Below are 14,176 nucleotides of genomic sequence, written 5' to 3' on the forward strand. Positions count from 1 at the left end.
CCCTTCCTGTTCTCATTCCAACATTAGGAAGCTCCACTTCTTCCGCGCGGAGAAGATTTTATCTTTTATAACTAGGAGATGCACTTCGAGGGATTCAACGCACATTTCTTTTTTTTAATTAAAAGTATTTAAGGAAAGCTAAGAAGCTATAGTGAATTGAATATTGTACCTTTTAAGGTCATACAGAAAAGCATATACCTATCTTATAATAAGGTAGTTTTGTGATCGTGACATGATTATTTAATACAACATACAAAATATTCCGTAATAAAAACCAAACACATATAACAGTAATTATAATGTACAGAATAACGCGTTTCTTATAATTTATATGAGATATTTATTGTCATTGGTTCATTGCTCTGCTTTGCCACTTTTTATACATTCTTTATTAATATAAGTTATGACATCTTAAAATTATATCCCTTTATTAAAAAAAAATTGTTCAAACATGATAATTAGGCTATATTTAGTGATCATTTCTATATATATATAACCGTCATATTGTTTTAAAATTGAGATAATCAAATCGACCTCCCAATGTATTAGTTCATAACTGATTACGTTAGGATGAATATTTATATTTAACATATAATGAGTGTTGATCTGCTGTAATCGAGTTTGGTAGTGTCAGGCGGGGAAGGACGCAGAGCCGAATTTTTGTGAAAGAGTTACGAAAGACCAAAGAGCGTTGCTTGTGGCCAGTAGGAGTTACACGCGCGTACTCACAGACGTTATGTGCAATCAATGAAACTTAAAATTTTATTTTCAATTAAAAATATTAAGTGTACATAATCAGCTAGCTGTGTAACAGTTATGACATATTAGTTTTTTAGTTATTAAAAAACAATTGTGTGTTACGATGGAGTGTCTGAAGAAGTTGGTATACTTAGTGATGCTGTTGGCCGTCTGTGACGGCAGCTCTGAGGAAATAAATGGTGAAAATAATATAGTTTTTGATTATTTATCAATTAATTTTTCCGTGAATAATATGAACTAAAACGGCGATCTTAATAAGTGAATACACAATAGTAAATTTTTCCAATTCTTGTAAACTGCATGTAATTTTTAATATTTTTTAGCCATTTCTACTTTAAGCTTAGAAAAAAGGTTGACAAACTGGCAGCGGTTGTCGAGGTTTTAAAATTTTTCATATATGTTTTATTGAACGCTTTCAAAACGGATCGGACTTCAATACATTTGGCAACGAAAACAATATGTCATATGGTTCTACGAAGATACGATTGTTTCCCAAAACTGGCAGCATTGTCTTATTTAAATAAACTTATTTTCTTCTATTTTTGGTTTTAGGGGAAATTATGCTTATAGCTATCTCTAAATACTTTGTAAGTGATATATTGCGATCATTTTCGTCTACAGGAATACAAATTTCATTAAATTTCTCCTACTGAACATCCAGCCGTATGTAGTCACGTTACAAATCTGTGTTTAAATTGTTTCTTTACTTTGAAATAATAATTACAGAGACCAATGTTTATAAATGAGAAAGTCTTATTTAAAAACTGTTTTTATTTGAACTATTTCTCACAAACAGCTTTCAATATCGAAAAACAAATCGAAATCTTTGAGAATTTTAAGAGTTATGACGAAACTTTGTTTATGACCTTATCTTTATTAACGTCCGTATATTTTTTTGGCCATGTTTAATATATATTTGAATCTGACGAAATGTATTCAGAATAAATGTCGAAACAAACTAAATCGAAAGCAATAATAATGACCTATACTCTCATTATCATACAAGTTACATTCGGACTCAAATAAAAACTAGCCTCGTTCTCGAATTATACTTAAGCTTTGATGGCACTTAAAAAGACATGTCCAATAACATAACAATCGTAAAAAAGCAAGTAAGTTGTTAGGAACTTCTTATTTGATTAATCTGTTATGGTACATTAACTTGGATCTTCTGTTAGGACGTTTTAATAACTCACATTATGCTCAATGAAGGAAGCCGCTAGTTACGTCTGATTAAAATTTCTGTCATTGCTGTTCCCTAAAATACGGAATGTTCTCCTTGGACTTGGAAACTTTATTGTGATAATATTCTAATCTCATTCTGATAATTTTAAAATAATAGATCAATATGCTGATATTTAAATGAAGTTATTGATTTAAAAATAATAATAAATACGTAAATGGCCTGTTTCTTAGTTTACTGTTGATCAATAAAATCGCTAACACAAGGAAAATTCTCGATGCTTTGAAAGTGTAAATCGCAGGAAAGTAATTTAATAATAATGAAAACCCTTATGATGAATTAAAAATAACCCTTCGATAATACATTCAGATTATAACAACACTACAAAAGAATTACACTTCAACAGACATACATTGCTTTTCCTTACAAAAATTCTTTAAATTGGAGATTGAGATACGAAGATGTGTTTATTCTGACCGCGTCTAGTGATTCTCCTTATTTTATAGTCAATAAATTTACAAACTAACAATATTAAAGGAAAGGTTCCAACAACTTACTCTTATACCTAATATTTCAAAAGCTATCAAATAATATTTTATTATATAATTTTGTTCCTACAGTATAAGTTTCTCTCTCTCAGTATAAGTCTCTTTAAACTAAATATGTAAATGATAAAAACAGAAATAAGGTACCAAATATAAATGAATGAGCAGCGACGATATATTATAAAATGTACTTAAAAATCATGAATATTTCTGATGAAAGAATTGGATACATTCAGGACCGTCATATAAAATCCTAGACGAGAACAAACTTGATCTTTGTAGATGTTATTCAGAAATAATTAATAATAAAACGCTTACTGAGTTGTCCGTAGTCGCTGATAGTTGTTATAGATGACCCACTTTTAAAACAAACAGAAAGCTACCAGAGTTGTTGACCTTCGTTTTGAATATTAAAAAACAAGTGAAATACAAGTAGCTAAGCTTTGCTCTGTTAGTATCGCTACTGCAAGTTGATAGACTGTGTAATATATTTTTTTAGTGAGGAAAGTTAGTGATAAATTTGTCAAGTTGATTTATTATAAGCAGTATAACATCAACGAAGCGCTCTTAAGTAACAGTCTAAGCCTCTAGGGCATTCAAAATTTTCTCTTCAAATAAAATTAAGGAACAAATTTTGACGAACTTTTATGAAGTAAAAAATATAAAAAAAAATTAAATAACGTATAGGTAACTCACTTTATAATACGATTTTGATAATTTATTCATATTTGTTACTTTTATTTCAGGTTATTTAAGATACAATAAATAAGACGATTCTGGGAAATAAAAAAATTCAATACTTTTGAGTCACAACAACTTTTTTTCTTCTTTGATAACTTTATGCTTTAAGGTTACGCTAAACTTTGATTTAACTCTAACAGAGAAGTAGTGGGGTCAAGTTTATAGTCAAAATGTTGTATCCAACAAAGCTATAACAAAATAAATCGATTGCAAACTAGTTGATAATGACATGTAAGTTTCCCTTGACCAAACTGATTTACGTTCAGATGCCGCCTCTTAGTAAATAGTTTGTTATTAACATACTTGGCATTTATCGAGTACTTAATATGTTTAAATATTATTTGCATTGACAATGTAAAGTCTAAACGCTGTTACTGTATACTAGTTTTTGCTCGAGACTTCCTCCGCATGATTTTAGGCTTGAGTTCAGAGGTAAGTTAGTGCTGTGCGTGAAGAAAAAAATATAATGAAATGGTAGCCCCGTCTATAGTCAATACAGAATACAACTTTCATGAAAAGATCTCGTGCAAATTTCAAGGAATTTCGTCATAAATTGTTTGTTATATTTACAACCGATCACAATTGCTGCAAAGTAACCGAAACGTCGGGAGCACGTAGTTTAAAATAATAAAAAACGAGCAGTAAATCCGAAAACATTAGTTTTATTTAAATGAATACTCGCTAAAGTCTCAGATCTCATTGTGTGCTATCCTGAGTACAATTTATATCCATTCGGTAGATTTTTGTGTGAGAGCAGCAGACATCTAAACATCCTTACACCCTCACTGACTGTCGCACTTTTAATATAAGTAGGGTGTATGTATACTTTTTGCTTTTGTTACGATATTTTTATACAAGACGAGTAACTTCGAAGTCTGCAAAAATATCCTAACTTTATATTCGCTATGTTTTAATTAATTTAACATTCATAAATACGTCCACAATTCGGTTTTCGGCGAAACACTTAAAAATGTTTAAATTAAAACTTACAAAATATATAAACGTAATTTTCGTTCATTCTCTTAGTTCATCGGCATCAATAGATTCAAATTAATGATATTAGATATGAAAGGAATCTACATTTTCAAAAGAATATTTTTATAGTTTTTAAAAACAGTGCAATTTTTTGTGCAGATTAATAATTCAGAATCTTTGACAATTATCTTTAGGTACAAACCATTCCAACCTATTTAAATATCGATTCTGCCGCTCGTTTCAACATTATGTAAACATCACTTAACCTTAATTTTAATTTATGAATTAATTACGAATATGATCAAAATGTAAAACACATTTTTAAAGTTACGTAATTTATTTACAAAGATTTGTTAAATTTATTTATTAAAATTGAATGATTCTTCATAGTAACGCTTTGAAATGTAGTAAAAGACTTATTATTATTATTAATTACATATAACAGTATTATCGTCTGCCCGAGTATAAGTCCAGCTAGCAAAAGAACTTTCACCGAACAAGATTCAGTGTGGCTTATGTCATGAACGAAAATTCAAAGTGAAACAAATAAAAAAAAGGTCAACTACAAACTGCTAATGTAATACATGTTAAAGTTTATTCAAACAATAGTGACAATAATGTCACACAGTTTTTAGCTAAAATTATTTAAATGTCTTAGGATCGGAATATTTATTTTAAAGAAACATGAGAATAATATATAGAATGCTTACATATTTTAATTTTATATAAATCCTCATTGATTAGTTGCTATTACTATTATATTATAAGAACACGTCACTCTAACGCGTATTAGTTAAGTTAAATACAAGGAATGTTACAATGACTGAGGGCATTAGCAGGTACTTGTTTAATATCTCTAACCTCAAGCATGATCTCATTATTATTATTATTATTTGAGTTGACTATTGCTTCCAAGTACAGGACACATTTTTCATATATTTTGTCAAGGCTAACTGAGGACATCCAATACACACTTATAAAAAAATCGATCATTAACATCATCATTAAAAACTTATTTAAAATATTTCAAAGGTTTTATGACACCTAGGAGATTTTTAACCATTATTTTTATTTTATAAATATATTAATAATGTATCTGTATATATTTGTCTGTAGAGACTTCGGTCGGGAGTTTCCCACCGTTGTACGCTTTGGAGGACTGGAAGCTGTGTCAGAACCCTGGAGACGTGTATTGTATTGTGGATGCTCTGCTCGTCTCCACGAACTCTTCGCCGCTGCTGCAACAGATACAGGTTAGCACAGCATTCACAATGTCTTAGTGTGTATAACTGTTGATATTTGTCTGTTAATTTTGTTAAATACTTATTTTATTAAATTTTTATGTTCACTAAATTAAAATAAACAGAACATTTGGTTGAACACGTGGTAGTAGATGATAAAATACTTAAGTGACAATGCAAAAAAGATAGTGCATAAGCAGAACCTTAACACTACTGGAAATATAATTGACATAAAGAAGTAGCACGCTTACTGAATACCATTCGTGTATAAAGTGATACTGTGCCTTAAATTATAACGTTCACTTCAATTCCCCATTTTGATGTAATCCATCATATTTGAAGTTGTTTGTAATAGACACATGGATTTCATCGGAAGGTCGGCTGCATCTGTGTCAGTGTTGTAACGAACAGGTTTCAAAGTGGACTATACTTATTATTTTGTAAATATAAAAAAATATTCATTCGTTCAAGGTGAGATGTGTTTAGGGTTCCGTACCTCTGGTTCGACGTCAAACTAATAATTAGGATATTTAGGTGGATCTAAGTTTTTCGGATACTAAGCGTATTTTATTATTTTTTACAAAATAATCCCGAGGTTTCGGTTTCTTTACAGCAACCGTGATCACGGGCAGACGGGATGGAACAAAGTTTTTAGGATACTATATGCTTTCGTAAAAGTATATAGTATCCTAAAAAGTTTGTTCCATTTAAATGTGTACACGCGAAGATTTTTGATATCCTTATGTTATTTGTAATCTCTTTGTCTTTGTCACTTTCTAAAAACAAAAAATACTGAACACTTTCTTCATACCACTTAAATCTAATTAGTCCTATTCGGTTGAGGCATTTGAAAAAATGCCTCCACCTCGTACATGTGTGTACCCAAAAAACACAGTTTTTTTTTAGTATATTTTTCTTATTTTATTACTTATTATCATTTTAATACTTTAATATAAAATTTTACAATCTTCAATATTAAATATTCCCGCTTTTAATAACAATAAAAAATAAAAAATATTAAAGGATATATAAGATGTCGTAATTATTGTATTTTTTATTATTTCTTGTTAAAGGAAAGGTCGTTTACTAAATTAAAAGTTTGGGAAACCCAAATTATAGTTTAAAATAATGAGGTAAAATGTTTCACTTGCAATTTCTTGGCTTAGTAATAATAAAACAAAATTTCAACAACCCCTTTATTAAATTAAAGTGTAGTAGGCGCTCCAACCTTATTTGTTTCAAAAAAAAGGAAATCTAACATTATAACATTTTGTAACTTATTATTTTAGGATAAATATTATAGACATGCCAGCACTGACATTAAATTCCTATATCTAATTATTTCACTTTGCCAACGGTTTAGTCCGTAAAGAGGAAAAATTTTCCTTTTAACAAAATTACAAAGAATAAAACTCTTTGTATGATTGTGAAGCAAATCAAACTGTTTCCAGGAATATTCATCGAGAACGCTCAAGCACTTCAACAGGACAGTTGTCCATCGTGGGGTGTGTGTGACGAAATGCGGGGGCCAGGGTCCTGATACGTGGAATGTGGCCGCTGAGGGATGTATCAACACCAGCTTGGAGGAGTATGGACTTGAGGTTTGTAGCAGCTGTTATAGGCTTCTCTTCCAGCTCTCGAATTACGTTAGAAAGAGTCCGCTTCAAGGACACTTACTAGGACCACATTTGTTTATCAAGTTTTATGTATTATGTCAGTACGGCATAAATACTATGTACCTTCCATATTGATTGTAGATGTTACAACAGTGATAGTTGCGATAAAGTAAAGTTATAGCATATATGCTTTTATTGTAAGGAACGGGATCACTTTTAGTTTAAGTCATATAGGAATGCGTTACGCAATCTGTTGAACGTAAATAAATTTTAGCTTAGCACATTAATCAAAGGGTGGGTTGAAGGTCGATACAAAAACATAAGCATTGAATATCTGAATTAATTGTCGGCGATTGGTTTAAGGAAGAAAACTTTTGATCAAAATTGTAAATGAAATCTGATAGTGATTGCATTTCTTACTTTGTGGAATTCTTTATTGCACGGAAGCCATTGGCTGGAATATTGTTTTAGTCAACAAGGCTTCAGTTCTTTATATACCTATTGTATGTATAATATTACTTTTTATAAGAATCTACAATCATTTCTATTTCATTCCTATAGTTTTCATTAGAATAAGCAGAAGGCTTTGGTCACTACTGAGAGAATATTATATAAAAAAAATAGTGTTTTTCGGCATATTATCTTTATGAAAAGACAGTATTGCTAATTTAAATTTAAATACCAATTTGTATAGTTTTCACAAAAGTCGATTCATTGTAAACGATAGCTATTTAGATTATTTGTGATCGTCATAACATTATTTCGTTGTTATAAAGATATAAACTAGATTTAAAATCAAGTTATTGTACACTTGGGTGGTCGCGTGGAAAAATATTTACTTGAGTTGCAGTAATGCTGAATAAATGCAGTTTGTTGCAAATGCACTCGTACTTACAATAACAAATACAGTAAGAAGCGTTTTTATTCTGCATTAAGGTCGGGTTATTACAATCTCAAAAATAATGTAATAGTATTGAAATTATTCAAGACGTATATAACTTATTAATTAATTTATTTTCTTATATAATGTACACATGTATACGATGAAGTAAATTAAATGATTGTTCCGTATCCTTGAGAATCCAGCAATGTCTTTTCTATGGCCTATTTTAGGATTCGGAGTGCGTTAAGAAACTTTTCGATAAAAAGAAACGTTAAAAATTGAGGTAGAGAGTTAGGTCGTGTGAGAAATTCTGAAAGACTATGGTTTAAAGTTTGTTGGACAACTTGCATGTCTATTGAAAAGTAAGGTGTTCTCTGTAACAAGTGTGAGGACTGAGACTAAGTTAAGTTAATTACGGTTCATGTAATGAGATCTATTAATATTTTTCGGATTTCTACGCGGATTTTATTATTTTAAAAACTACATAGCCCCAACGTTTCGTTTACTCTGCAACAACCGTGACCACGGACGGACGAGATGTGACATTCACATTAAGAAGGGTCATTTTATTCTTAGCTCAAGTAATGTCTTTTTCGGCATGGACGTCTTGTATTGGTTATGTAAAACACGTGCGAAAAGTAATTATTTGCTTATCAATTATTAGTAAATTACGTATGTTTATAAATCGCTGTACTTCAACGATCTTTCTGGATTTAGTCATCGTACTTATTATTTATATATATAAAAATAATGTGAATTATCTGAGCGATTATGAAATAACATATTGTGTGTCTGTGTTTTTATAAGTAGTTTATTATTATTATATATGTATAAATCTTATTTCAGGCGGACGTCCAGGACGTGGGCTGGTGTCGCAACAACCAGCCTACCCCCATGAGTACGTCGGCCCGAGTGTTCGTCATAGTGTGTGCGACGTTGCTGGCTATGACATTAATAGCAACGGGACTACACGCTTTGGAATATAGATTTGGGAAATTCTTTGGTACATATTTAAATTTTCTTTTAAACTCATAAGCGGTAGTAACATACACTACGTTCTATAAGAGATTAAGAAAAGTTTTGCGATTATAGTTATGTCAGTATTAATTACCGAGTGTAGTTATTAAGTGTTTATGTACACCATACATAAATGCCACATGTGGGAGTAATTTACTCTAAAATTTGAGAGCGAATAAAATATTAATTTCACAAGACTTTTCTGTTTCAACATATATGTAAACGTGACTGTTACTTCTATATCGCTGCTTAAACTGATCTTATATAATTTAATGAAGTACGGCACACAGTAGCCCGCAGTCTTAAAATATAAATTTATAGAATATTTATACGACCACAGCGGAAACTTTTCTCAGATATTATATGTACTATTGGGATACTGCAGCTAAAGGTACGAGTGTATGCTGGTAGTCTGTTCATAAGATACAACATGTTTTCTTTCAACAAATAACAAGTATCATGTGAGTTATTAAAGGAGTGCTACATATTTGTGTACATCAAAAAATAACATTATTTAATTATAATTACATGTCATTCAATTTAAACTCGTAAAATATCTCATGGATTTTTATAAATGACACATAAAATAAATTTTTCTGATTATATAAAATAAAACAATTATTTCGTCTCATGTTTTTAATGCTTCTGCTTTTTTTATCTGTCTGCTTCCTAAATGTAATAACTACAAGATGTTCAATTCGCTGTTTTTTTGCATTGCAGGTAATAAATACATCTTGGCTTTTTCATTAAAGCGAAATTGGAAAATGCTTATATATGATGACAAACAACGAAACAGAAACGAGCGCACGGAGGACTTGAGTTGCATCGATGGTATTAGGTAATGAAATACTAATATATACCTATAATATAAATTAATATTTTCTTATCTTTAATTAAAAGGATGTTCACTTCCCAGGTTTATCGGAACACTCAGCGTCGTTCTGACTCACGTCACAATTATTCACGTGTTTGCTTTCATCGACAATCCGGATTTTATTGAAAATGTAAGAAAGGTCTTTTCCTAACAAACCTTCTTGCTTCTTCTTTTATTTTTACAAATATTTTCATCAATTGCATTGCTTGGTGGAATAGTTTCTGGTGCTAATGACAGTTTCTCTATATTTCTGTAACAGTTATATGAACATGTGAGTACTAAGTCAGCCTTCAACACGCCACTTTGGATCCAAGCCTTCATATCGATATCCGGATTCCTCTCCGCGTACTATCTCCTCATTTACACTGAGAAACACTCCTTCACTTGGAAAAAATGTGTAGTATCTGTTTTACATCGATACATCAGGTACGTTCGGATCTCGAGTGGATTATTGTTCAACCACTTATAGGAGTCAAAGTATATAACATCCATCTTTCTTTTTAAAAATTTTCTAGATTAACTCCCGTGTCGTTATTCACTCTATGGTTCACGATATCGTGGTTACCTCGCCTGGGTTCAGGTCCTCAGTGGTCGTGGCTGGTGGAGCAGGAAGCCCAGTACTGCACCGAGCGTGGATGGTACCACGCGCTTTACATTCACAACTACCTCACTCTTGGAAAGTTGTGCATGGGGCATACGTGGTACGCTTATGGCACTACATCACCATAACACTTTATTTTAAGGATTTATTGATTCAATTGTTTCTCTATCTTAAAATAGGTACTTGGCGGTAGACATGCAGCTTCATGTACTCGGTTCATTTCTTCTTCTGATTCTTATGAGATGGAGGAAGGCCGTCATTCCTGTGCTGGCTACCATAGTGATTGCATCAATGGCTGTTACAGGATTGCTCGTCTACTTCTTAAATCTAACTCCTATAATAAGCGCTCAATCTCCTGAGTAAGTATTGCAGTTGATGATGTAATTTTTTTTATATATAACTTACATTATATGTAAGTTATATTAAATTTAATATTTTAATAGCTTATTTGTTTATCCTACATAACTATTGATTTTCAACTTCTAACTTTCAGGACTGTTCGCAACATGTTTAAAGGTTCAGCGATAATGCCTACGATATATTTGCCTGTGTGGGTGCATTTTGCCGGCTATGCTTTAGGCATTGCTACTGCCTATATACATTACAATGATCAAAATAATGGATACAAGCTCAGGGATAGTAAGGTAGATGAAAAAAAATATTTTAAATATTTGAAAGTTTTTCTAAGTCTGTGATTATATATACCAACATTAATCGGTGAGGCGTTTAAAATTAAATAACATCTTAATAGAGAAAGTGGCTGAAAAATATTTAACAGCCTAGATACCAGACAAAGAAACGGTTAGCGCATTTAGAGTATCATGGGAGACAATTAAGAAATAGTTGGCTGCGGTTGAAACAAAAAAAACTACCTGAGTAGTAATTTCTTCTCTCCTTTATGCGGTGACTATGGTTCCTGCAAAATATTTGAAACGCCGCGCCAGGAATAATGTCAAATAATAATAATAAAAAAATATATTTTTGTTTAAATATGTACTTGGGAACGTCTTAGGTATTTGTGAACTCTGACATACGAGTATACAGAGGTATTAACTGAACGAGTGAGACCCATTCATTGGACTAAAAGAATTTTACATAATGAGGATTAAGTATTCCAATGAATAGATATAAATGTGAATATCGTCATTAAGCCAAAAGAAATCGCTCAGATTGGAATCGTAACTATCAATTGCTCAGAAAGACGCCTTCTTTATTTCTTAGATTTCATTTACCTTTTGAAGTAATGTTATTTTTGTCTTAAACTGAACTTAACGTTGTTGTTTGTTGTCAGTGGTTTTCAGCTATCTTTCACACGTCCTTGTTGCTGGCCGCAGCTGTCAGCGTCGCTGGTGTGCCATTCCTCTCAGATTCTCCTCCTCCAAGCTGGGTGACTGCTCTATATGCCTCCGTTGATAAAATACTGGTGGCGCTCTTCTTTAATGTGTTTTTATTGGGGTGCTTGAGTCGTTGTAAATGTGAGTATGTTGTCATGTTAACAGAAGTATTTAAAAAAACTTTTGTATACAAAAAATATAAGTATTAATTTAAATTCTGCTATTGTTATGAAAGAGAACTTAAAATTTTGTGAAATTAAGAGAAGACAGATGAATTGTAAAGAAAGCTATGAAATTGATGCCGGAATTATAAAATCTGGGTGGTTACCCAAAAAAAAAAAACTTGTGTTTAATGCTTATATGACTGATAGTACATTTTATCTATTGATAGCTCTCCCTCCTCGAGGTCATAAGCACCATATTAATTAATGTCTCTGCTATCCCCAGCGGTGTTCCGCGACCTGTTGTCGTGGCGAGGCTGGTACTCCCCCGGCAGGTTGTCATACTCCGTCTTCATCATACACTTCGTCATCATGAGGTTCACCATCGCCAACAACCCTCAGATTATTCATATCACCGGTTATTCCTCTGTAAGATATAAAAATCTTAATTTTAATTTTACTCCTGGCAAACTTAATAAAACATATTTTGAAATAGGTATCGTTGTCTATATTTATAAAATTTCATTATTCTGTTATCCATATTTTGTTTCTGTATATTGTGTACCTATTTATGCTCAAATTGCATAATGGAGTTGTTAATTTTAGATAAAAAAAAATTACCTGAGGTAAAATATAAGTTGAATGGCAAGTTTTATTTCTACTAACGTTTTATTAATAAAAATATGTTTTTTTTCTTTCAGTTATCTTTATTAATAGTTGGAACAGTGCTGTCATATCTTATATCTGTTCCGGTATTTTTGGTGATAGAGATGCCCTTTATTCAGCTCTGGAAGGCTGTCATGGGTCTCGATGGTCCCAAAAAAGATGCACAGGCACAAGAAACACAGAATAAGATTGATCTCGTGATGAACGGGAGCAGGAGAAGTGGACAGAATGTTGTTTGAAAAAGTAGGTTATAGTCATTTGTTATAGTAAACTCTGGTAGATCATGTTCACAATTTATTGTATGAGTGAATGAAATTAAGTTCTCAATTTTAACGAGCTATTGTTACAACTTAGATGACCGTTAAAATTACTTTTAATGCTTTCGTAAAAAAAAATATAATTACTATTTTAGTCATTTGTTAAACCACGTAAGAAATAGTATTAAAAGGAAATGAGATAACAAAATTGAAATTATATAAAATTACAACTTAGGTAGTATAAGTTTACAATAGAATTACGAAATGTTTTGCGTTTTTTGCGTTGATCTTAAAGATATTTTCTACAAGTTGAGATTAGATGTGATTCGGTCGTAATTATTGTCTATTAATAAAGTTTTCGTCGTAGATTTTTTAACCCTGTGTTATTAATCTTTTATATATAGATTTTTAACTTTTTCCAAGGACTTCTAAAAAGATAACTATATTTCCTTACTGCATGAAGCAACGTTTTGTTTGTCTTCCATATCGGCATTTCAGCATTTCATTTGATTCATATGATTGTTTACTCCGATTAGGAATTTCTTTAAGGTTATTAGAGGCAGTAGTGGTAGAATTTATGTTGATAGTACTAAGTTAATATATATATAATAGGATATTAGTAAAATATTGAATTGTTTTAAACAAATATATTTGTACTGAAAACATAAAATTGTGTATTTTATTTCTTCAAACAATTATTTTAAATAGAGAACTAGGTTAGACGGAGAGAGTATATGTACAAATACACAACTACACATTCGATTTCAAGAGTATAGAATCAGGCCATTATTCCAGCGCTTTACTTACAATACGTGTTAAGATATTTTGGAGACAATTTGTGTTATACGAGAACAATAGCTTAGACTTTATTTTGTTTTGAGATAGAATTCATCGATTAGTGATGTTTACAGAGTAGAGGGTAAGGCACAGATAAAGGAAAAACTAACTTGACGTAAAAGACAACACAAGCAAATAAAGCAAAAAGCTATAAATTTAAATACAACTGGGAAATATATGATGGCCTTAATTTTCTCTGGATTTGGCATAACACCATTGTCACTTATTATGTGACCAAGATAAGCTACTTCCTTGCGAAGAAACTCATATTTGTCACGATGTAATTTAAGGTTAATGTTTCTTAATAGCTTTTGGACTACCGAGTTAGGTTGTTTGTATGAGAAGGTAGATCAGGAGAGTAGATAACTGCATCATCATTAGAAGAGTAGTTATCTTCATCTCTTTCTTAATTATAATAAGATTGATATATGACCTAAAGTTGTAACACAATTATCACTGTCAGAGTCAATACCTTTCATTTGGATG

General features: G+C 31.3%; 1 protein-coding gene across 1 annotated transcript; it reads left to right on the plus strand.

Annotated features, from left to right (window-relative positions):
• The first annotated feature begins 654 nt into the window (after window positions 1–654).
• On the plus strand, window positions 655–13,523 carry LOC116772182 (nose resistant to fluoxetine protein 6-like). Its single transcript, XM_032664279.2, has 13 exons — window positions 655–938; window positions 5,320–5,456; window positions 6,896–7,045; window positions 8,790–8,946; window positions 9,681–9,798; window positions 9,877–9,964; window positions 10,094–10,260; window positions 10,350–10,535; window positions 10,615–10,794; window positions 10,929–11,079; window positions 11,727–11,910; window positions 12,217–12,359; window positions 12,632–13,523. Exons 1-13 carry the CDS (start codon window positions 863–865, stop codon window positions 12,833–12,835), a joined length of 1,941 nt encoding a protein of 646 aa, XP_032520170.2. The 5' UTR covers window positions 655–862; the 3' UTR covers window positions 12,836–13,523.
• The last annotated feature ends 653 nt before the right edge of the window (window positions 13,524–14,176 follow it).

Source organism: Danaus plexippus (assembly GCF_018135715.1).
Source record: "Danaus plexippus chromosome 16 unlocalized genomic scaffold, MEX_DaPlex mxdp_23, whole genome shotgun sequence".
Classification (NCBI taxonomy): domain Eukaryota; kingdom Metazoa; phylum Arthropoda; class Insecta; order Lepidoptera; family Nymphalidae; genus Danaus; species Danaus plexippus.